We start from the raw sequence: 26402 nt of genomic DNA, 5'->3' as shown, positions 1-26402 counted from the left end.
GCTGACACGCAGCAGAATGCCAATGCCAGTCACGTAGGCTTGTTTCTAAAGCCGGGCTGTCTTGTGGCGCCTTGGAGCCCTAGATGCACCTCGAGAGACTAGAACCTAGAACATGTGTCCTGTGGTGGACGGTCTGGTGCTAGAGCAGGCCAGCAGAGAGGGGTGTTTGGAGCCTAGTGGATTTTTTGATGCTCTTCTGATCATAGCATTTAGATGAGTAACTTCTCAGTCCCTGCATGAAACTGGACCTACCTGAGTTATAGGGAAAGCTCTATAGGTTTACTTGAGTGGGAGTTGAAGTTCACAGAACTACAAGAGGGGAGCATTTCCTGTTCTGGGTCTTTTGAAACTGCTGTTTTTTCCCCATGGATATGCCGGGGGAGGGCCAGGCTCAGTTTGTCTCCCCCTTTAGGTGTCTTGCGGGTCTTACTTTATGCTCTGAGAAAGAACCCTGTGAATACAGGCTATTGTGAGAACTACCAGAGGCCAGTTGCAGCTTCTCCTTCTCCTTGATGCTGTTATTAATAATACAGTAGTCCCCCCTTATTCGAGGGGATATGTTTCAACACCCCCATTAGATGCCTGAAACCACAGATAGTACTGAACCCTATATATACTATGTTTTTTCCTATACATACGTTTGTGAGGCACGAGTACAAAACTAGCATGAGTTTCTTTTTCTTTCTTCACAATTTTACAGATGAAAGATTCCTTCTTTCCATAGATCTTAGCAACCTCAGCATATGATTTTTTTTCTTTCTTCATTAAGTCGAGAACTTCCACCTTTTCACTTAAAGGAAGCACTTCACGGCTCCTCTTTGGCATGTCCAAATTGCCAGCATCACTGCTCTTGTGCTTTGGGGCCATCAACTAGTAAAATAAGGGTGACTTGAGCGCAAGCTCTGCGATACCACAACAGTTGATATGATAACTGAGACAGCTACTAAATGACTCATGGTCAGGTAGCATATCCAGCGTGGACAAAGGGGTGATTCACTTACTGGGTGTAACAAACTAGGACATTGTGGGATTTCATCACACTACCCAGAATGGGATGCAATTTAAAATTTATACATTGCTTATTTCTGTAATATTCCATTTAATATTTTTGGATTGTGGTTGACTGCAGGTAACTAAAACCATAGAAAGTGAAACCACAGATAAAGAAGACTACTGTATTGGCATCTGATATCTGTGAACTCCTTGAGACGGAGATGACATATTTGTTTATATAATAGGTACACACAGATTTCCATGAAATGTTTAGTAATTTGGCTAATAATGGACCTTCTGACACAAATCCCTTTACTTAATCTTTACAACCATCCTGTACAGTTGGTATCATTAGTGCCTTTCAGATATTACTGATGAGGAAACTGAACTTTAGAGAAGTAATAATTTGACCAAAGTTGCTTACCCAGTAAGTATTGAACTGGCACAGAAATCCAGATCTTCTGACTCCAGAGCCCAAGCTGTGTCCACTAATCTCCACTGCCCATTGACTAAATTGACCATCTTGAACATTTGGCTTCCTGGGTCCAGTTTTAGTTAAAGCACGTGTGGGTTCTTGGATGGATCTCCCCCGATCCACCTAAAAGACTGTTCAAAATAAGTCTTACTTATTTAAAAATCCTTCAGAGCTAAACTTCACATAGACCTTCCCTAGCTAAAACCACTCGTCTTCATCCTAGGCCAGTCATCAGGAGCATTAGCCCCCAAAGCTGATTCTAGTGAGTGGCATTGACCCCTGCCCGTGAATATTTGTCAGGGCTTGGGTCTTAATCTGCACTGACACCCATGAAGCGGAAGAAAAAAAATAGAAAAAAATAATATCCAATTACTTCCCTGTTTTTAGTGTTTATGCTGCTATCTCCTAGGAGAAATATAATCAGAGGACAAAGGGCATCTTTGAAATGAAAGCCAGCTAAGAGGCTCTGGGTTTCAAGTAATCATCTCTCCTCCTGTCGCTCATACTGTGTTTGCAGCGAGGGCTTGTAATGTCTGTTAAGTGAATTGTGGGGAGCACTTTGGAGCTCTTAATTATTCCTTTGTATCTTCCGTATATCGCATATATCAAAAAGTGCCAGTGGTTAAGTTATTAAATCTTCAGTTCACCCTCAAGGTCCAGAAGGTGGAGTTGGCAATATTAGTGGCTTTAAATGAAAGATTGTCTTTCTGACACAGCTTCCTTTTCCATCTTGCCAAAGATAGAATATGATTTTTGCAAAATGAGTCGATGAGTAAATGAATAAGAAAATCAATTAATGAATGTATGAACAATCAGATGAATGCATATATGGATATGAAAATCTGTCTACATTCAGAGGGAAATCCAAATTCCTATGATTTAAGGGTGCTATGTGGACCACTTTTGGAATCAGATTGAATACACTGAGACTAGGGACAAATTTACTTTCTCTCCTTGAGCCTTCATATACCTATATATCTATATCTATATCTATATCTATATCTATATCTATATCTATATCTATATCTGTATCTTTATCTATATCTAGATTGATGTCTACCATGGTAGATTCTTATGAGTGCTGGACATAATGTATGTAAAATTTCCTAGTGTGAATGTAACATCTATAATTTAGATTAGACTGCATTTTCCTTTTCTTCTTCTAAGCACCATGGACATTTCAAAACTGTCTTTGTTTCTCCCACTACAGTACTGCATTATTGAACAATTAATTTTCTTTGGTTATTTTATCAGTTTTTGTCTACATTGGCATCAACATTTTTAGAGTTTTGGGTTAACTATTTGTGTAACATTATTTTTACCAATGTGAATCATGTTCTATTTTTGCTATCAAAGTCAAAATCCAATAACCTTCATTCTCATTTGTTTTTTAGACTTTATAGAAAATGTAATTCTGCCTCAATTAAACATTGGAGACATGTGGATTTGACATGTGGGTTTATCAGTGGGCTGGTTTTAGGAAACAGTCTTAAGATGAATCAGAATATATGAGTGGAGTTTAATTTTATACTGCAAGAAATATTTCCTTTTTTAGAGTTGGAAAATACTATAGAGATAGTTGAAACCAAACTCTTTTTCTCTTCCTCTTCCTTCTAATATAGTAAAATTGAAGTGCAGGGCAATGAAGTTACTTATTCCAGATCATATACAGAGTTAGCATAGAGAAAATATTAAAACTGGGCGCCCTGGTTGCCAGTTCTTTTTCAGTTAAATCATGCTGACAGCCATGATCCTGTTTCTTAGTAGTACCAATTAATAACAGTGGTTACTTTCAGTATATGTGCTCATCATTATTGTCTAATAGATATGCCTTGAGTCATTTGATTACTTCCTAGACCTCAGTTTCCTCATTTGTAAAACTAAGGGCGAGGGAGGAAGGAAACCACTTGATCTCTGTGCTAGGTTCTTTTCCAGTTCTGAGAATTTATGAAGAGTAATGATGTTATTATGTGGGCAAGATTCTCAGATGACAAAAGCTTTTCAATTCTTCCTATTTCCTCTTTTGCTTTATTTGTGAGCATGTTCAGAATTAAATTCTATGTCCAATTGGAGTAAATGTTTTAGTCTAGATTATTATAACAGAATGTCTGATACATATGTGAGAGATCAAGATTTGGCCACCCTGAAATCTATCTCTTTACCTTGGTTGTTTTCTCTAGGGACATTTGACCTCCCCCACTAACTGCCTAAAGAATTTGACATGGTGGCTCCTTCCAGGAACAGATCTATCATGATGGCTGTAAAGATAACTGTAGGGTAAATGTTACAATAGGAAAGGCACCAACAAGCCCCTTTTATCAGAAGTTCTGTCTCTCTGGCCACATTCTTTGGATGGCCCTGCGAGGAGTTGCCAGACAATCATTTACATTTATAAGGGAAATCTCCATTTGTAAAGGTATCTCCCTCTCTGTTTGGAGAAGAGAGGGGGATGAGCTCATTTCTAGTGACTTATCAATGTGGAAGGTGTGGCCTTGGGGCTGCATAATAAACCTTACTCTTGTTTACTGTGCTTTAGTGGTAATCTCCTGTAACTGACTCCCCCAACCCCCAAAATCCTCCTTTGTCATTGGCTGAACATGGTATTTAAGACGAGAATTTCTGCTATTGTGTTGAGAAACGCAGTGTCCCTGCTTTCTCCCATATATACATGTTATTAAACTTGGTATTATTTTCTCCTGCTAACCTGTCTTGATAATTATTTGGCCAGCCAGAAGAACCTTAAGGGAAAGGGCAGAGGGAGATTCTCCCTCTTCCCCTGACACATACATCCTAGATAGTGCTTTGCAACTTTGTATTTTTGGTTACTATTCCATGCTAACAGTCCTGCTGGTATTGCTTTTTTTTTCCACTTATGATACAACTGAGCCCCAGAAAAATGAAGTAACTTGTCCAAGCTTCTTGTTGTCAGAAATAGGTTTCAATACAGATGTCTCAAGCTCTAAAACTCAAATTCCTCTCCTTTCTCCACACCTTCCATTCTTACCTGTAGTAGGTAAAACATGTTTTCCCAACCTGATTTAAAGGTCTTTGTCTCTCTGTGTTCTTTTATTGTAAACCTCTTAAAATCCTTTTTGCAAATAGAGGTAGCATGGAAAATAAATACTAAAAAACTGCAATTAAGTGCCTTAATGCACAGTGTGCATTACACTATGTCATCCTTGTTAATGATATATATTTTACAGATACTGTCTGTCTATAGGTCTTGTTTTCAACGTGGTACTTATGGTTCTCTGAGACAATTATTTAGGCTGGTGTTTCTCTTGTGAGGGAGTGTGTGTCAATAGCTGGAAGTATGGGTTTTGGAGTCAGACATCCTGGATTCCAGTTCTTAGTCATTTACTATGTAACCTTGGGTAAGCAGCCTAATTTTCCTCATTCACTTTTCCCTCATTTCTGACATGGCAGTATTGACTCCATTCTGATTTAGGTAATGTCAATTTAAAATGAGACAATGGGCATTAAATGCTTAGCATAAAGCCTGTGAAGTGAAGGCTCCACACATTTAGCTCTTAAGATTGTTAACTCTTCATAGTAACTGTGGGTGGAGCTTTATGAGGAACAAAAATTCCCTGGTCAAATTCTTTGCATGAGTAGAGTGTTCAGGTGGCAATTAATGGTTGCATGTTGAGCCACCCAACACACAATTTGTTTGATCTTATTTTCCCTTTTTTTCAGCTTTATTGAGATATGTAAGTATGATCCTCTTTCGACCTTCCTTCTAACATCTCCTTCTTTGGGTTGTGTTGTCTGAGCAGAGGACAAGGTCTGGACATCAGTGCAGCACAACAACACAGAGCTGACTCGTGTGCGGGGCACCGACCCTGAGAAGCCCTACACCATGACCTTGGACTATGGTAGCAGCCTGGAGCAGCTGGAGGCTGTGATTGATGGCTCAGAGCACTGTGAGCAGGAGGTGGCCTACCACTGCAGGAGGTCCCGCCTGCTCAACACGCCAGGTAAGGCTCACCCCTGCCCCTGCCCCTCTGCATTGGCCACACAGGGTGACCACAGTGTGACGAATGGGCCCTGCAAACCCAGAATATTGAGGAGAGGGGTATTTGCCAGCAAGGGGGCTAAAGTTACAGTGCTCAATGTGCAGTGGAGAGAAACGCACCCAGAAGAGCACTTGTGACGTACGTGTTCTGGCTCTGATACCCAGGGTCTGACCTATAGAGAGTCTGGGGCCTTTCAAGATTTTCTCCTCATATTCAAAAAGGGAATGATGGCAACACCCATCCTGCAACAGTTGTGAGAATGAGAAGTTTCTTGAGAGCAATGGCACTTGTGGGAGCATTTGAGCTAGACAAAGAAGTGCAGAGGCAGGAAATGATGTTTCTGGCAGAGGGAATAGCATATGAGAAAGCACCAAGGATCTTGGCAGATTCACCAAAGAGCATTGAGTCATGTCCAAGGTGAAAGGTGCATAAGCAGGCATTGTTAGACAGGGAGGCCAGCAGGGCAGGCAGGCACGGTCCTGTGTGTTTGCAGCACCAATGTCACCTGAAAAGTGCAGGCCTTAGTGGAGATGACTCTTTTTTTAAAATAAAGTTTACTTTTAGAAAAAAATTGGGTTAATCCCATTTATTTACTTTTCCTATGGTTATTTTTTAGAGTGAATTGTCGATTTTGTTATTAACATGCTTGCAAAAAAATACTTCTAAGACTGCTTACCAAAACCCAAAAAGGATTTTACAAAATGTCAGGAAGGCTTTGTCAACGTTTGTGCGTGCCTTGGGAGTCAGTTGTTTTTGTGAATATCAGTTCGTCATTTGTTTCACGGCAGGAAAAAAAGCCTGAGTACCACAGGGATGTGGAATATCCAAGAAAGGGTGTCAGAATCTCTAGCCTTAGGAAACTTACAATCCAATGCTTGGAAATTAGGAATTTTGAGAGGCTTGAGAGTGTTAGACAAGGAAATGTCAACAAAAGAGAAGTGATTGAAGCCTAGCTAAATATAACACACCGCCTCACTGATCTAGAATCTTGAGGGAAGACATTGTTCCACGTAAGTGAATTTTCCAGATAACTGTCACTTATCCCTTTAAGCACCAAAAATCTTTTCAAAAACTTTTTAACTATTTGAAATGAAAATCTTTCTCGAATGGATTACATGCTTCCTTGCCTTCTTAAACAGAGAATTCTGAACATAATATGTAACCTTTTCTTGATAACTCAGGATCGTCATTGTGAAAATCAGTTATTGTACTCTCCCTGGAGTCAGCCATGCTCGCTGGGCTGATTAGATGGGAGGCACGGCTGGTGTCCCTTTTTCCGGCATCCTCAGGAGGTGCTGCCGTGAGAGATCCAGGGTTTATATTTGTTCCTGCTTCTTTCCCTTGGCTGTCAAGCCTGCACGTGTCGCTCTCAGCACTGTTCACGGAGTGCCTGTCTCTGAAAACCATCCTGCCCTCTTTTCATTGTGTTGCTTCTAGTTTTCTAAGGATTGGGTTCGGTGGAATTTTAGGAAAAATGGGAGTATGCTCATTCTGACTATGGGATTTTCTTTAGTGTTGGCATTCTGTGATATCCATTTGGCTACACCATTGCCTTTGTGCATGCTATTATTTCAAACTCAACTGTCTTTAATTCCCTGAGCATATTCAAGTGGGAAGGGCATGGATTTGGGGACAGACCATATTGAGAGTGACGTCTTGACTCTGCCTCTTACTAGTCATGTGACCTTGTGCAAGGTGCTAAATTTCTACAGCCCGAAAAATTTTACCATCTGAAAAATAGAGATGAAAATCTTGAATTAAAGCTCATGTGAGGACTGAAGGAAACTTGTAGTCTGCACTGCTCCTTGTACCAGGCCTGGTATGTAATAGGCCTGGTACAACAAACGCTAGTGTCGTGTTTCTTTCCTTGCTCACAGCCTCCATCCCAGTAGGCAAGGTCTAAAATTTGTACTGTAATGGAAGCTCAAAGGAGCATTTTATTTTATTTCAACAGTGTAAACAGAATAATTATAAAGCATGCGTGCAGATAATCTCACCACCCAGAAAAGACCAATGTTGCATTTAGGTGTGTATCCTTCCAGATGTTTTCCCACGTGATATTTACAGAAGCACAGTGAGAACATACTATCTGTATGTTGGGGTTTGAGGATACTCATTAATCCTCTTTTCCCCTGTGAGTTCTGAGTCAAATGCAGTAGATGAAGGAGGACAATGGGTGTGTACGTACAGTATCTACTTTCTTCTTGTGAGCTGGGTTGGAGAACGCAGCTCAGACCAGAGACCAAGGGGACCTGCTTGCCCCTCAGCCTCCACTTGCAGACCAGGCTCTGCTAGTGGGTGAGGTGGGACTGCAGACAGAAGCCCCATAGAGATGTGGCCCCAGCCTCACACTCCTCAGTGTGGGGACAGAGCCCCTGGGCTCAGGAGTGCTCACCTCATGGAAGCGAGGTGGGTGGAGACATGAGTGTGCACCATTGTAGGCACATGAATCTGAGAGCCCATGCCCAGGGCACTGTCTTAATAGGGGCTCTTATAACAAAGTAACAGACTGGCTGGCTTATGAAAGATGGAAATTTATTTCTCACAGTTTTGGAGAAGTCCATGACCAGGGTGCCAGCATGGCCAGATTCTGGTCAGGGCTTCTTCTGGGTCACAGACAACTCACTTTTCCTTGTATCCTTACATGGCAGAAAGAGAGTGAGAGAACCCTCACTAATCCCATTCATGAGGGCTCCACCCTCATGACCTAATCACCTCCCAAAGGCCCCACCTCCTAATACCTCTACATTGGGGGTTAGGATTTCAACATATGAATTTTGGAGGAACACAAGCAGTCAGTTCATAACAAGCACACATCTGCAGGGATGTTTTCCTAATCTCCCTAATTATTGAGCCAACCCCTTTCCCCCAGAGAAGGCCAGGGAGAGTAGGGGAGAGGGATGGAGACCACGTCCTTATCTACCTGCCTGTCTGGAAGAACTGTGCAAGTTTCTCTCTTATCTGCTGAAGCCGGGCCCACCTGAGATACTGTTTTACTACCTGTATTTGTCACACACACACACAATGTACAAATATCTTGCCGTATCAATAAATATGACTTTATACCATAATGTTTATTAACAACAGAGTCTTCCATTATGCAAATGTACCACAGTGGATATACAAAATTAACAAATCTCCTATTTAGGACATTTAGATTGTTCCCATATTTTCACTATTACAAATGCTGCAGGAACATTTGGGCACATAGATCTTTGTGAACAAAACTGTTTATATCCCTAGGATAAATTCCTTGAGGTGCCATTTCCAGGGCAAAGAGTGTGCATATTTTTAAGGTTTTTGCCATATTGACTCCTGCAATGTATCAAGGATTTACCAATTTATACTCCCAGCAACACTGTGGTATTGCGTTCCATCATTTCCCAGCAATTGGTACTACTATCTTATTTCAACTTTGGCAATCAGATAAATACAAAGAGGAGTCAAAAACAATTATACGTATTTTTTGTCAATTAAAAAAAATGTATAGGCTGATTCTCATAGCTTATTGGAGGGAGATACTACTGGTAACTAGAGTTAGTAGAAGCTATAAAATATTGTAAATTGTGGCTACAATGGACTCAAGTCAATAAGAAGAGAATGTGGAGGATACCTTCTTGCTATATGATCTCCTCAGTACTATATACAATAGGGAAGAAATAAAAGAAGGCAAGATGAGAGACAAATAAATAACTGTTCAAACGGCCACCAATGACTAATATTTCCTATGTGAGGACACGTGTGGGGTGCTGTACAAGCCTTATCTCTAATCCAAACAACAGATCTGCACAGTCAGGGTTACTATCCCCATCTGGCTTTTCAGGAAACAGAACCTGAGAGAGAGTAAGATGCTTGACTAATGCCACACAGCTGGGCAGGGACAGATCTAGTGTCTGCACCTAGTGTCGCCTGAAGTCAAAGCGAGGATGCTGTTTCTAATACACCGTGCAAACCCCCAAGAGCCAAAACTTACAAGGAAATGGAATAGTCAGGGAAAACGTGATTTTATATAATTTTCCTTATTTTGTAAGAAAATGTAGGTGAAGAGAGAGAAGAGCAGCCACAGTCACCTCTGCTAATACCATGTGGTTGTCAGGGTGGCTTGAATTGGGCAAATTCCCAGGCAGCTTCAAAGAGTTTGCAGCGTCCTAGCCTAGTGCAGCAGCTGCCGTGGCTCACGCACTCCTTCACAGGCCCATCCTGTGGATGCGCACATAGGCGTCCCCAGAGCCTCCTTCTGTCTGCTCCTGGCTCTGGCGTTGGTGCCATTTATTTAGCAGCAGCAGAGGGAGGTAGAGAGGGAAGACAGGCAGGATAAGTTGAGGCCTGGATTACCACTGTGCCTTTTTCATTCAGTTAGTGACTGGACCGTGACACTGTCATTTTCTGACAGTTTCCTCTGATATTCTTCCCCAGAGCTGCTGGTAAGTACCAGCCAAGGGAATGTGTCATCTGTCTCTTTAACTGAAAGTTTATACTAGAAACTCGTGGAAGGATGGGAATTCTAGCCATGGGGTCCATGGGAAAGGTGTTTTTGCTATTCCCATGCAACTTTGTAGTTCTTTTCACTGTGCTTGCTGTTTCCTGCCCTGAGCTTTATGCAGGGCCTGAGGCCCTGTACCACAGAGCAGCTTCCAAGACAGGAATCATCAGCCCACCAATGCTCAGGGCAACTTGACATTGGGGAGGAGGTGGCTACTGTGTCCCCAGGGATAAGGGCTATCCTGGTTGAGCCCAGGCCTTTTCTCACTGTCAGCACCTCCATAGGAATTTTGCCTGAGGCTAGGCTCCTGAAGGGAACATGTGATGAGCATATGAAATGAAACAGAACCCAGTTTAGGAAACACTCACACAGAGAACATAAAAGGGAATATTGAGGCCACAGTCTGGAAGATGCTTTAGAATCACGTGGCATGGGGGCTGGCCCCGTGGCTTAGAGGTTAAGTGCACGCGTTCTGCTGCTGGCGGCCCGGGTTCGGATCCCGGGTGCGCACCGACGCACCGCTTGTCAGGCCATGCTGAGGCAGCGTCCCACATACAGCAACTAGAAGGATGTGCAACTATGATATACAACTATCTCCTTGGGCTTTGGGGAGAAAAAGGGAAAAAAAGGAGAAGGGTTGGCAATAGATGTTAGCTCAGGGCCGGTCTTCCTCAGCAAAAAAGAGGAGGATTGGCATGGATGTTAGCTCAGGGCTGATCTTCCTCACACACACACAAAAAAATCACATGGCCAATTAGCTCCATAGCCCACACCTCCCCCTGGAAGGAAATCAAGATTGAGAGGCGTATAGGAAGGTAGTCACCTGGGAAAGCCCAGTGCCCAGGTCCCTGCTGGGAATGGGGATGGAAAGTCCTGCCTATCTCAAAATTCTCTTCCATAGTATCCATGGTGCCTGGAATTCTCTCAATGGATTTACTCATTGGAGTTTAAGTATCTGGTGTATGCATGTTTTTGCACTTACTACTTTGTGTAGTGAAAGTCCACTTGGGAATACCCTCCTCGATAAAGCTGTGAGCTCTCTAAGGCTGAGGAAGAAGTCAGTATTGAGACACATGAAACCACTGGAAGTTCAGACTCCTCTACTTTGTAACCTAATTGCTGTAGGACAGCTTGGGCTGGAGTTTACTTTGGTTCTGAACAGAAAGCATTTGTCAAGTAAATCCTCATGCAAACAAGTTTGTCATGAAGATTGTTTAAGTTCCTCAGTAGAACTGATGACTCAGAGCCCCATAGCACTTCAGAGTCCCTATTTTCTCTACCAGTAATGGGCTAAAGTCATTCTCGTTCATTCATTCATGCAGGCATGTGAGTGGTTTCTACCTGGAAATAATTGCTTTACCTAGTTATGTTCCAATGGATTTGAAACTGATAAAATACTATTTCTTTTAAAGTGTTCTAAAATTCTCAATTTTCTTCTTTTCCCTTAATTAATGATATTTTAGTGAGCATACAGCTAACTGGCTATATATATAATATGTGATATATAGTTTAGACTATGTATGTATATAAATATATACTAATATGTAGGACTATATATGTACACACACACTTTATACACTATAGAGTATATGCTATATAATATGTTTTATGTAATGATATGGGCTCATCGTATACTCTTTGTGTATCCAAATAGATCTATAAATGTGCTTGTGTGTATAAACCCTCATGTCCATTTGTAATATTCGACCTCAAAGGCGTACAGAACTAATGATGAGGTTTAGAAATGTAGGTAAGGAATTGTGATGCAGAAAAGCCAAATTATTGATAGAAAAGAAATAGCACTTCAGTGTACTCTGGGGTTTACTAAACTTGAAACTCTTTGTCCCCAACATTTGTACCAAACAAGATCAATTAACAGATGAGTATATTTTCTTTCATACAATAAGTATTTATTGATTATCCATTATGTGCCACATACTTTTCTGGCCTGTGGGAATGGAACACTGAAAAAATAGAGTTCCTGCCCACGTGATTGTGGTAGGGATGACAGAAACAAACCAAATACACATGCATGCATACACACACACACACACACACACACCCACACACATACACACACACACACAGAATCAATTCATGAAAAATGTGAGGAAGAAAAGTCGAAAAGAGTAAGGAGCCTGAGACTGACCAGGCATGAGGAGTTCTATTTCGGATGGGGTGGTAGGAAAGGCCCTTGGCCAGGAGCGTACACGCCACCAGAGTCCTGGGTGCAGGGAGGGTGTGGGGCATGTGCGTATCTGGGACAGAAGATTCCAGGCTGAGGAACAACAAGAAGGCCAATGTGGATAGTGGAGAGAGAAGAGGGAGCGAGGGTGATAGGGAAACAAAGTTGGGGGTGTCCAGAGACCAGATCACGCAAGGCCAAGTCTATGGAGTTTATTTTAAGTATGCAGGGAAGTCACGGGGTACATTTAAGCAAGGGATTTCTCTTCCTATTTCAAATCCAAAGGCTAATGTCAGTTTATTTAAGTCAGGTTAAACCAGGTATCCATAATTTGCTAAGCCCATAGAGATTTTAGGTCACTTCCTATGTCTGGTGAACTAGAAACAGCTACAAGCTCCCTGAGTACAGAAACCATGTCTTAACAGCTCTGATCCCCACAGTCTAGCTCAATGCTGTCAGCAAAAGGCTAAGAGACCATCTCTGATCGCTTCTGACTCATGGCAGTGCTTGTGTACTTGCTCCCCCAACTAAACGGAGTTGACCTTGCTTTGGCCACTTGACTCACCACTTTCCTACTGCCAGCCTACCCACCACACTCACAAGTCTTAGAGGTCTCCATCAGAGCTGAAATCCTTGTCCCTGAGAGCACACCCCTCCCAAATACCTACATTGTCTTCCTTCCTTCCTTCACTCCTTCTGTCCCTCCATCTTTCTCTCTCTCCAGATACACACATGCACACAGACACACACACACAGACACACACATTACATGTATAGAACTGATCCCAAAGTCCATGGCCCTTTCACTACACCAGGTTGTCACCATACTACTAAGAACAGTTTTTGTCACAGGAGCACCATAACCTAGAACACAAAACTATGCCATGACATCTGGAAGACAAAATACTAGGGAAGTATTTGAAATCTCTTTAATAAAAGTCTATTTTTACCTCATGTGCAGTGGGAATCTATAGAGAAACTCATGGTTCCTCTAATGCATGCTCTTTGATACTACCACTGCTGCTACTGATATTGGCTCTTGGCTACCGAGACCTTTACTCTGCCAGGCATTTGAAACACATTATTTCACTTAATCCTCTCAATGGTCTTGTGAAGTTTGTACTATCTTTCTGAGTTATGGATGAAAGGGGAGTGTCTAAGACATTAGGTGGTTTGCCCAAAGTCTTATAATTGCTAAGTGCTAGAGACCAGTTTCAAATAAATGTCTCTGTGGCTTTAACCTCCACCTGCATTCCAAATTAACATACAGAAAAAGAAGAAAGGTCTCACAGAGGGAAGGAAAATAGTGAAAGGAGGATTCAGGTAACCAAAGAAAAGGTTCATCTTCTGTTCTGATTATGAACTGTTATTTAACAAACTGCCACAAAATTTAGTGGTTTAAAATAACGGTAACCTTCATTTTGCTCATGCATCTGCATTTTGGGCAGGGTCCAGCAAGACTTGTGCCTCTCGGAGCTGGCCCAGTGGTGCAAGCCGTTAAGTGCGTGCGCTCTGCTGCGGTGGCCCGGGGTTCACCGGTTCAGATCCCAGGCGTGCACTGATGCACTGCTGGTAGAGCCATGCTGTGGCAGCGTCCCATATAAAGTAGAGGAAGATGGGCACGGATGTTAGCTTGGGGCCAATCTTCCTCAGCAAGAAAAGAGGAGGATTGGCATCAGATGTTAGCTCAGTGCTGATCTTCCTCAAAAAAAAAAAAAAAAAGACCTGAGCCTCTCTGCTCCACTCCACATTGCCTGGGGCTGGGGCTGGGGTCTCACTCACTCAATGGGTGCTGGATGTTGGCTGGGGTCCTCAATTAAGCATGTGGCTGGAACCTCAGTTGGACGTGCGTTCTTTCCATGTGGCTACTTGACTTTCTCGTAACATGGTGTCTGGGTTTCAGGGACAAACGTCCCAAGAGAGGGAGAGAGCCAGGTGGAAGCAATGTTGCATTTTATTACCTAGCGTCAGGAATCATGCAGTATTACTTCTGCTGCTTTCTAATTATTAGAAGACAGTCACTTAGTCTGACCTACATTCAAAGGAAGGGAAATTTGATTCTAGCTTTTAATGGGGTGAGTGTATAAACATGTTTTAGAACTGCTATGTCTTCTTCAAAATTTTGCATGAATAGTCAGCTAGCCTAAGGAAATATAGCAAATGCAGGGCAGAATCAAGACTCAAATCCAGGTCTCTCTAACTCAGTGTAGGCTCTTCACTCCGGGGTCCTGCCAACTATTGATTACTCAGTTCTAATTCAGGATGGAAATGTGTCTGACTCTCCATTTTTCCCTCTTAGGGACGTTTATCACCCTTAAAGCAATGCTGCTAGAATGTGTTTATAAGAGTTTGCCACAGGTTTTAAAAAACATAAAGAGAGCATCACATGAATCAAGTCAGTGCATTTTACTGTGCGTGAAAGCCACCTTTCCTAATGTCGTAATAACTCACTCTTGGTGTTTCACTGGAGACATAAAGTCAAAATTAGAGGTGGGTGGATTTTACAAAGAAGACATACATTTTAATGGAGCTAGAGATGTGGGTGTGTATCTGAGGAAAATAAAAACTATCCCACGTTAATTCAAGACATGGTAAGTACCTGGCTGCAAATGAATTTCTGTTCAGACCATTAATTCCTTAAATAATCAATGTGGGTTGCCGAGGAATCAACATGTGAACCCTGTATAAGATAAAGTTTTTATTTTTCTCTCTACTTTATGAAAGACCATCTTCACTTACTTTATCTCAAATGTGCTTGCAGGAAGAAGAGTCCCATTTTCTAATCTTCAGATGTAGTACAGTGGCAGCAACGTGAAAAGAAGCATGAATTTTGGAATCATAAAACTTAGTCTTAAATTTCACTTTCTCCACTTATTAACTGTGAGATCTTGAGCAAGTTACGTGGGCTTTCTGAGCCTCAGTTTGCTTATCCGTAAAATTTAATTAGACCGATGCTATGTTTCCCATATAGTAGACTTTCAGGGTACTGATGTTATTTTAACCAGTATTTTATCACACTTTTCAAAGAGCAAGAGAAATAATAGCTCCCCTTGCTACCAGGAGAAGGTCTCAGAATCCCATGCTATGTCTGGTGACAGAGTTCAATTTTGGGATTTGCCTTTTGCTGGCTTGTGGGCATACTTACTTTCTAAACTGCAGTTCACTTGTTTGTAAATATGGTATTTACCTACCTATTAGCACTTTTGAGTGTTAGAATTAAGTCTATGTCCCCTCCCTACCTCTGCCAACCACTCAGATCAACTCATCTGTCTGTCTTTCTCATCTTAATAAATGGTACCATCATCTACCTAGATCCTTAAGGCCAAAACCTAGGACTCATTCCCTCTTCACCATCGCCATTCTCCTCAGTACACCAACAAATACTCAAACTCATCAGTCACAGCTGACTTTGCCTCCAGCCTCTTCCGTCCAGTTCCACGGCTACCACCTGAAAATTCAAACCCCCATCATCTACAGACTAGACAAGTGCATCGGATCCATACTTCCTCTCCTATCCCACCTCCCTACTGTTTATATCTCACATAATAGCCTAAAAGATGATCTTTCCAAAATGAGATGATATAACCTGGCTTCAAACCCTTCCTCGTGCCCTTGAAATAGAACTCAGACTCCTTACTGTGGCTACAGAGCTCTTCAGGCTGAGGCCCCTCCCTAGCTCCTGTTTTCCCCCTCGCCAAATAAACTAGGCCCTATTTCCCTTTATCCTGTTTAGCCCCCCACTTCCTAGTCCTGATGCACTAGCCGTTCTCTCTACTCAGAAGCTTCATTCCTCTTCCATGCTTAGTGCTCAACCTAAATTCTACATATAACTGAATCCTACATATAACTCCATCACTCTTTATCACCTCATCCTATTTTAATATTCTGCATAGAGGTTATTACAACCGGTATTTTCTTCCTATTTATTTGTTTATTTACTGTCTGCCTCTGTCAATAGAATGTGAGCTCCAAGAAAGAGAGAACTTCTTTGTCTCATTCACCTCTGTATCCCCAGAATGCCTAGAATAGTACAAGGCACCTAGAAAACATTTAGTAAGTAGTTCTTGAATAAATAGAAAATTCCTCCTTAATTAATATTAAGTGTGACTAGTATTTCTATTAAGTCAGAGGACACAAGATAAAACAAGCCTGCTGCAGAGACTCTCACAGGCAGAAAGCGGCTTCATCGAGTGGAAAGGGCTGGACTGGGAGGTGGGAGCTGCCGTCCCACTCCTGGCTCCACCATTGACTCTCTGTGACCTTGAGCAAGGTACTTACATTTTATGGGCCTCAAGTTTCTCATCTTTAATCCTAGCAGGTTATATTTGATGTTCTCCTAGTGTCCTTTCTGCCCTGACACTTCATGACTCTATACTAACCAACACAAAGTGAGTTAAAATACATGTCACAGTTTATTACTTTCTTGTCACAGTAAGGAACTAGAGGGGTTGATAAAACAAACAAATCAAGAAAAAAAAGGAAGAACTTTTCTGAGACTCTTAAGGCCATGAAATATGATAATTTATTTATGTAGTAGGTGATATTTTTTGACACCTTCATGCACCTGATCTTCTCAGCACATACTTTCCATATGGTAATACTGATCAGGCAAAGAAGGTATGAAGCTTCTCCAAGGTCATAGCAAGTCAAGAACAGCAAGAATAATGATTTCTTACCTTAGAGTATTTATGCATCTGTTATGGTATTTACTTTATAAACATATTCAGTAGGTTCTTAGGTAGTTATGGAAATGCAGTTATACCAGCTGCACAGATGAGGCCCATCCGTCTACACAGACTGTGATTTAATGGCACCTCACAGCTTGTTATTAGGAGTTGGGACTGATGCTGACTTCCTTCCTGCCTGAGTCTTTGCCATAACCATGCCAAAGGGAAGGCAGCAGAGTGCCAGTGAAGAGCCCAGGGGGGGCCTCACTTGCCTTGGTCCAAGCACTTGGTCCACTAGCTTAAGTCATCTGACTTTCCATAAGGTACGCAACAACTGTGAGCGTTGGTTTCTCCATCTCTAAGAATGAGGATGGCAAAAACAACATTAATTGTACCCACATCGTTGGAAGGATAAAAAATGGTTGGGAACTAGCACTCTTTTTAATTTAAGTTTTCAATTTACCTAAGTTCTTTTGAAATGACAGAGGTGCCTTTCTAAACATAATTTTCACTGTCCTCTCACTTTTGCTAAGAGGAGGGATTGAGTGCATTATGGTGTTTTTACTCCTCCATGCTTTCTGCTGTGTGTATGTAGTGTGTGTGTGTGTGTGTGTCTGTAGGCATCTGATGAGAAATACCAAGCAGTGTGCTAGGTGTTACAGAGATTGTTGAGTCATAATTTCAGTTCAGCATAGTAGAAATGTTTTAGGCTCTGAAGCAAAAAATTACTGAATTCCCCTGCTCTGCCACTTATTTGCTGAGTGGCCATTTTCAGGTCATATAACTTGAGTCTCTGAGTCATGTTTTCTCATCTGCAAAATAGGTAACATTTTAACCTAACTTGCAGGCTTTTTCAGGGATTGCGAATGCACATGTAAGGGGGCTGGCCATAATGGCTACTACCATTTAAGATGGCTATACCCTTGTGGGAAGACTAGAGACAATATGTATACGTTAGTGAGATGTAAAGTGCTCTGGAAATAAGAAATTACTTCTACTTAGGTAAATGCCAGAGATTTTCTATGGAATGATGTCGCTTCTTTTTAGACACAGCATCCGCAGGAGTCATTGTGATGGGAAAGGCATGGAAGAAGGGTAGTGTGACTCACCCTCAGGGACTAAGGGAGAGATTATATTTAGGAATGAAGCAGTTGAGATGGTTGCTGCTTGTTTCAGATGAGGAGGCAAAGAGGATGGGAAGGAAAAAGGGCAGGCAGGAGAGAGGGCCTTCCATGTTTCAGATACTGGGCAGCATGATTCTGTACTACTTTCACTGCATGAAGAAGATGCTTGAGCTGGAGAGTGACCTAATAGGAAGATTAACCACGTGGTTGTAGAGAGAACTGATTGGGTCAGAAGGAGACTACAGACAAGGAGACTAGTTAGGTATCTATCTCAGTGGTCAAGGAAAAAGGTAAGAAGCATGGGGTCATAGAAATAGAAAGGAAAATAAAATAGTCATTGGTTTTGATGAACAAAGTAGACTCTAAAACAATAGTCCAAAGGAAATATAATGTGAGCTATGTGAGCAATTTAAAATTTTCTGGGAGCTACATTATAAACATAAAAAAAATTACACACACAATTTTATATTCTTACATCTACCATTGAATAAGATCCTGTTATTCCAGTTATATAAATGGGAAATGGAGACTTAGAGGTAAAGTAACTTGTCCTAGGTTTTATAGGGAGGATCTGAATCCAAGTAGATCTAACTTCAAAGGCCACGCTCTCAAAAATCAGCGACAGATGTCAAGAGACGAAGAAGGAAAAGCAGAGTCGAGATCCTGAGACTGGACACCTTGTTCTGTGTGATGGTTCTGCCAAATGAGATGTGTTCACTGAAGAGAGCATATTTATATGCGATACATGTAGCTGGTTATAATATGTCATATGTATATACATATATAAAACAAACCCTTACTTATGTATGCCTGCTTATGATATATACGCACATATATATTATGTATATATGCATTTTATGTATTATTTTTTTTTCTTTTCATATTCATGATAATTCCTGTGTAGGAGGCACTTAAAATTGGGGAAAAAGGGAAAGGAAAGATATTAACGTTAAGCCTAGTTTTTGAATCTAGTACTTGCAATGTGCCAGGCTTTTTAATAAGTATTTTCAGTTGCTAGTACAGATGAACTGTAAAATCACCTCACTAATCCTTACAATCTCATGAGATATAGGTTATTACCGAAGAACAAACTGAGGTTCAAAGATGTTAAGTAAAGTAAGAATCGCATGACCCTATCCATACCTGTAAAAATACACCTGAATCTAGTAAAACCTGTTATGATTAAATTCAGTTTTATTGACAAGCAAAAACAATCCTGGCTTGACTCTGCCAGCCCACCAGCTACCCAGATGCCAGTTATATACCATTCCCTTAGACTGAATCAAGCCAAGACTGGATTTTGCCTAGTAAACCATTATATAGATAGAGTCAGAAATCACTCCAAAATCTATCTGGGTAATCATTTCATAAGATGCCCCCAAGAATAGAAGACTAATTCTCTCTGTGAACACAACACGGACAAGGAAAAGAAGTCAGATGAGGAGAAAATCAGAAATGAAGTTGCTGACACTCTCACAATCCATCTGTATATTCAGCAGAATTTTTGGATTGAGTTTAGAAAGGATAAGATGTGAGAATATTGGAGTAGTTGCAGAAACTACCTTGGGAATATTATGTGAGAGAGAGAGAGAGGAAGGGAGGAAAGACAGAAAGAAAGAGGAAGAGACAAAGAGAGGGAGGGAGGGAGAAAGAGAGAGAGAGGGAGGGAGGGAGGGAGGAAGGATGGAAGGAAGGAAGAAAGGAAGGAAGGAAAGAAAGACAAAAAAAAACAACCTTTTGGGGAATTGTCTCTGAATTAGGATTCTGTATTTTGTCTCATTTTGTATCTTGAATAAAGTTGAACAGATTCTCAACATGGAGACATGATCTTAGGCAAATAACCCTGTGTAATCTTCTCAATGCCAACACGTTATGATGTTGAAAAACCAGAGTCCAAGACATTGGACATAACTGTTCAAAGCAATGCCATCCTGCAATAAGCTTCTTAAAAGGAAATGGGGATATGGTGGCAGGAGGAGTGCCGGGTTGGCAATTTGTTGGCAGCTAAAAGGCACAGAGGACATGAGTTTCCTTAGTGGTAAAATTGAAATAAACCTTTCTTTTCTAAGTGAGACTTTTCCAACTCTGTGAATTCTTCAAGAATAACCACCGAGTCTTACTAATTTCCAAATACTTCTAGAGCCTAGCTTGGCACGTGATACAAAGTAAGTGCTCAAAAAATCTTTCTTGTATGTGAAAATTATGTGAGAGTCTGGTCAGAAAAAGTATTTTGAAAAACAATAGTTGCCATTTCTATATTAGATAGGATAGGCTAAATTCTTCTGCAATAACAACAACAAAATAAAAACCAGAACATCTCAAAGACTTAAAACAACAAGCTTTCATTTTTCAAGCAGGCCAGATATTCGTCATGGATTGGCTCGGGGCTCTGCTGTATCTCTTCTGCCTCCAGGATTCAGAGGGATGGAGGAGCTCCTCTCTCAAGTGTTACTGGCCATCTTGGAAGAGGAAAAGAGGGCTCTGGAGTGCCGCAAACCTGCTGCAGCCTGGGAGTGACATATGTCACTTCTGCTTACAACTCATTGCCCGGAACGAAATATGAAGGGGAGAAAAATAATTTTCTCTCTAAACTTTCAAGTTATTGGCTGAGACCCATGTAATAAAAGGCAAATTAACAAGCGAAAAACAAAGAGAAGTTTATTAATACATATACCTCATGTATACTGGTAGTATACCAGGGAAAATGAGTAATTCAAAGAGGGAGCTTAGAACTCCAGCTTATATAACTCTTCAATTACGAACAATAAATTTGTGGAGAAATGATAGAACAAAGGAAAGCAGTTTTAGCTTCCAAATATGGAGATAAAGGCTAGTTAGTGAAGTTTGTTATATAGATTACTCTGGTGCCATCTCCAGGCTGGTAGGATCTCAAGTTGTCTCTCAGTGATTAACTTTTGTCTTTCTTGGTAGAGAGGGGTGGAGGGACACCTTTGAAAATGTATGTCCTGCTTTTAGGCAAATTACGGGGGGTGGGGAGGTTTTCTTTTGTCTGCTTCTTCTCTGTTGCCTTCAGCTCAAAATAATCTTTATGCCACATATTTTGAGGTGGCATATTCTGCTACCCTTCAAATAACTACAACCCCAAAGGAACCAGGAAGTATAATCCCACCATAAGCCTGGAAGGTGAAGAAACAGAAATAATTGGTGCATAACCTCAACTCCCATCACACAGCAGAAAAAAAAATGAGAAACAGGAAAAAAAAAAGAACAACAAAAAAAGTAATGCCCAAATAAGAATTGAAATAAAAGACCATGCTTGCAATATTGCTTTTCCCTTCTCATCTACTATGAGGCGTATCATTTTTTTAAAATGTGGGACACACCAAAGATAAATATATGAGACTTCTAAAATACTACAGGCTATTTTTAAACCTGTAAGTCTATTTATAAATCCTCATGTAAGTATGAATATATAGCCTGAATTTCAGTTTTAGCTAAAATCAAATACTTTCTTAATATCAAGATTAGCTTTACTATTTAGTTAATATTACAGTATCAGTGTTAGTTCATGCTAATGTCAACATAAATTTGAGAACTAATATTTGGGAAGTATTATTTTAGTCCTCTTTTTTTCTGGAAACTCAAAGCAAATTTTCAAAATTAGTTTTATAATTAGGCACAAAGGCTTAGCATATATGTGAATAAAACTGTCTTGTATGCATGTGTTGGTATACAGCTAAAAAATATTATATAGTTTTTGATTCACACAAACATCACATTTACTGCTGCTTTTATGAATTGTTGCTCAGAAATATTGTCCATATGTGTGTGTACTTGTGTATATGTGTAAAACAGTGTACCACAGTACACTGTTGACATATTTTCCCTCATGCTCTGAATGCTGGCCTACTCAATCTAGCAGCTGGAGAGCTGGCAAAACAGTCGGTAATGGCCACTCTTGGCCAGTGAGGGCTGGTGCACCCTACTGCAAGTGCCCCAAGGCCATGAGCGCGCCACTGGGCCATCTTGCTCTGAGTGCCTTCCAGTAGCTTGAGTTACTTTCCCACAGTGGCTTCCTCTGCTGCTCCATATTTTATGTATGGAGAAGTTGTTTTGATCCTTCAAAACTTTCAAAGGCGTTCAGGTGGTGGTGTATGAAGCAAAGAGAGATTATTACTCTGGAGGTTAAAATATACATTTTATAGCAGCTAGAGGTGCTTCTTGAAAAAGATGTGGGAAATGTAAAAATGACTGGGCAGCCATTAGAAATGACTGGGCAGTTAGAGATTGGTAAAAATCCTTTGATATTATGAAGGGCTTTAAACACTCTGGCAGCTAGAGAAGATTAACCGATAAATGAATGAAGATTGCTAGAAGAAAAGATGGCCTGAGGCAGTTCATGCTGCAGGCAATTTGAATGCATGTCTATAGGGTCTGCTAAGAACATCACAGTGCTGATTGATCAGCACCAGAAAAGCAATCCTACCTCCTGCTAAATGAAGGACACAGGCTCTGTGCTGTCTCCGAGGATTCCTTAATCTACACGTGTGATCTGGGTGCTTCAGAATCCTATGTCCTTGATTTGATAACTCAGGTCTCTGGTGTCTTAGTGCTACCATGCATTTCACAGTTTAAATACCAGGGTATCTTTGTCACTGAGCAGCAGCGTGTTCGTGTACATAAGCTGCTCCATTGCACCTGCTCTGAGGTGCTGTTTTGGTTAAGGTGAGTATGATGCCTCCTCCAGTTATTCATCAGTGCCCTTGGGGCTTTGGTGGATGTGTTCTTTCCTGCCTCAGAGCAATGCTAATTTCATTTCACGTCCTTCATCATGCCTGAATACACAGTTTACCTAAAGGTTAAGAATTATGACTCTAATTAGGAGGATGGAGCAATTCCACTACATTAACATTAATAGTGCATGGAAAGCACTCCCCATGGCTTCGTTTTTTAAGCGGTAGCCATTTCCATGTCTGTTCTCTCCTATTTTTTTCTGCCTGTACCACTTAATGAAAATCTAATGGTAGCAATGGCACCTATGTTGATGAAAGAGAAAAGGTGATAATTGTTCCTGCTCATCTCTTTCTCATTTCCCCACTGCTAAGGGCAGCATCCTTGAGACAGGGTTGCTTTACTGATCAAAGGCAGTCATGGGAGAAGAGGCCTAAAGGATGGGGATTTGTCAAGACAGCTCAGCTGCAGACAAATATGATGGAACTCGTTCATCAAATGATAAAATGTGAACTTTTCTTTCATCTTGGAATTGAAAGGTCATTACGGTAGATAGTGAATTTTATAAAGGTTAAAAATAAGTGACTGATGGAGATGTATCAGGAATTCCCTGGCCTTGTAAGACTGCTTGTATCAGGCTCTCTTGCCCTGATTCAATTTATATACAACCATTAGGGCCTCCACCTCATCAGTGAAGGCATGCTTTGGTCATGCGTTTGCCCAGAAAAATCCTCTGGCATCAAGAGTTTTCACAGTGAGCAAGCCTAGAAGTCACGCTATGTTGTGGATTTGCCTTTGGATTTTTACTCAAGGGCTCCCTGACAGAGGGGCAAGGGTCTGAGAGATCTTAAGCAACTTACTGAAAGGTTTAGGTGCAATTGTTTAGCATGACGTGTTCCAGAGGCACTGAGGGGAATAGAGCAAATTGAACACAGGGAATTATTATGAGAAAGGGAGAAATTGCCCAGGAAACTGGGATGTGTGTAGTGACACCTTCAAAAATACTTTATTTACCAAGACTTGGCGGGTTCTGACTTATCTTCCCTCCATGGATCCCTTATTTTCTTATTTATTATTCCTAATTTATTATCCTTATATATTATTTATTAAATAATTTATTATTTAAATATTCGTCATTTATTTTGTTATTTCCCTCCGCGGGTCCTCCCTGATATTGTTTGCTCAAGCTCAGGAATTCCCAAGGCATGAAACACAAAAAGGTTTATGTGGTACAAGGATGGACTTGTAAATACAATATTTGTATTTTTATTTTAATAGTGTTAGAAAAAATATATGCAATGGGCACATCAAACCCATGATTTCAAATCTGTTACTAAGAGAGTAGTGTAAGTTAAAAAGAAGTTAGTAAATTTAAGGTCAATTAAATTTAAAAGAAAGATATGAAGTAAGTAGTAGTGCAGTAAGAAACGTAACAAACTCCAAGCTGGTTCTGCTATGACAGAAGGTTAGGAAGTTCTAGGATGCTCTTTTCCTTCCCCAGATGTGTAGACTCTGTTATACCTCCATGTCTAACTCACGCCTGGTCCCACTTCCAGAGGTGACTTCCTCATGCATTGCTGCTGGTAACATTTCTTTCTTTCTCTGCCAAGTCTGCCTCTTCCGTGAAGCCCGCTCTGATTCATGCAGGCTGAGTTAGTATCTGTTCTCTCTATTCCCTTTCACCTGGTTCACATTTTCATTGTATTATTTATCCACTTTTATTGTAACCAGCTGCATACGTAGAACTGGTATACAAATGGTATTCATTTTCATATTTTCAGTACTTAGACCTGTATTTCAAAGACACTAGATAATTGGTTTTGAATATACAGTTTCTCCAGAACTTCTCTTAGGAATGTCACCAGCGAGCTCCACAGTTGTCAAATCCTACAGAAAGACCGAGATAAATCATGTCATGTTTTAGCAGCATTTGGCACAGTCGATCACTTCCTCCTCATTGAAATACATGCTTTGCTTGACTTCAAAGACACAACACTCTCTGGTCTATGCTTTCTGACCTGCCTGTTCTTTCACTATCTCCTTCATTGGTTCATTCTTTTCTCCTCACACTTAAAATGAGGAGTCAGCCCTGGGGCTCAGGCTTTGGGACTCTCTTCTTCATCTATGCATTCTCCTTTGGAGCTACAATTCAGTCACATCCAGGAGATTCTCAAATTTAGATCTCTAGCTAAGATTCCTTGTTTTTTTACTTTTTCTTTCTTCTTCTTCTTTTTTTTTTTTTTGTGAGGAAGATTAGCCTTGAGCTAACATTCTTTGCCAATCCTCCTCTTTTCTGCTGAGGAAGATTGGCCCTGGGCTAACATCCATGCCCATCTTCCTCTACTTTATATGGGATGCCACCACAGCATGGCTTGATAAATGGTGCGTCGGTCTGCGCCTGGGATCCGAACCCACGAACTCCGGGCCATCAAAGCATAGCACACATGCTTAACCACTATGCCATGGGGCCAGCCCCTAAGATTCCTTTTTTGAATCCAAGATTCATGTACTCAATTGCCTACTGGTCTTACAATGTCCAAAAATAATTTCCTGATCGTCTTCCTCCATATCTGCTCCTCCAGCATTCTTTCCCAAGTTTGTAAATGGCAACTCATTCTGTCAGATACTCAGGGCAAGAAACCTTGGACTATTCTCGATTCTTCTCTTTTTCCCTTGCCTTCTGATAACTTCCCTAGTCTTGCTGCTGCGATCAAAATATATCCAGAATTTAACCACTCTCATCACCACCTTGGTCACTTTCTAGGCCAAAGATTCATCATATCTCATTTGGATTATTAGGATTGCCTCCTAAATGGATTTTCTTGCTTTTTCTCATCGCACTCTTCGGTTTATTCTCAACATAGAAGCCAGTGTGTGTTTCTTCCTGACCACAACAATCCTATGTCTCCTTAAAGTAAGACCAGTGACTTCTCAGGCCTTCCGTATTCTGGACCCACTTGATCTCACCAACACTTGTTATTTTCCCTTTTTCAACTACAGCCATCATAGCAGACGTGAAGTGATATCTCATTATGGTTTTGATTTGCATTTCTTTAATAATTAATGACATCAAACATCTTTTCATGTGCTTATTGGCCATTGATTTATCTTCTTTGGAGAAATGTCTACCCAAATCCTTTGCCCATTTTTTAATTGGGTGTTTGTCTTTTTGTACTTGAGTTGTAAGAGTTCTTTGTATATCCTGGACACTTGGCTCTTATCAAATATTTGCAGATATTTTCTCTCATTCTTTAGGTTGTCTTTTCACTTTCTTGATAGTGTCCTTTGATATAAAGTTTTTAATGAAGTCCAATTTAATCTATTTTTGTCATTGTTGTTTGTGCTGTTGGTGTCAAATCTAAAATCCATCCTAGAGCTTTTGCACTGTTGTTCCCCTGCATGCAAAGCTCTTTTCCACTTTACCGCATGCCTTGCTCTTTACCTCTTTCAGAACTTTACTTAAATATAACCTTCTTAGCAAGGCCTTCACTGTTCATCCTATTTAAAATTGCAACTCTTCCTGGCCCCCACACTCCCTAGCCCCTTTTTCCTGTGATATCTTTCTTTAGCACTTATTTTCATGCGATATAATTTAGTTATGTATGCATGTTTCCAGACTTAAGCTTCATAAAGTAGGGATTGGTGGCTGTTAATATACTCTTGTATTCCGCAGGCCTGGAGAAGAGCCTGCTACAGAGGAGGTGTTCAATATACCTGATTGGCCGAGGAGTTCAGCCTGTCACCAGAAGCCTGATTCTTCCTGTGTC

The 26402-nt window shown here is 40.9% G+C and overlaps 1 protein-coding gene across 3 annotated transcripts in view; it reads left to right on the top strand.

The window, feature by feature from the left end:
* Positions 1-26402, top strand: part of CNTNAP5 (contactin associated protein family member 5) — a 760035-nt gene that overhangs the window by 517193 nt on the left and 216440 nt on the right. For all 3 annotated transcript variants that reach the window (XM_014782496.2, XM_087435029.1, XM_087435030.1), the window contains one exon: positions 5245-5445. In XM_014782496.2, the coding sequence (XP_014637982.2) occupies positions 5245-5445 (201 nt within the window). The remainder of the gene's footprint in view (positions 1-5244; positions 5446-26402) is intronic.

Source organism: Ceratotherium simum, chromosome 9, assembly GCF_057802395.1.
Source record: "Ceratotherium simum simum isolate JZ-2026a chromosome 9, ASM5780239v1, whole genome shotgun sequence".
In the NCBI taxonomy this organism is placed as follows: domain Eukaryota; kingdom Metazoa; phylum Chordata; class Mammalia; order Perissodactyla; family Rhinocerotidae; genus Ceratotherium; species Ceratotherium simum.
The sequence above is the reverse complement of the archived record's forward strand: the minus strand, read 5'-3'. Positions and strand labels throughout refer to the sequence as shown.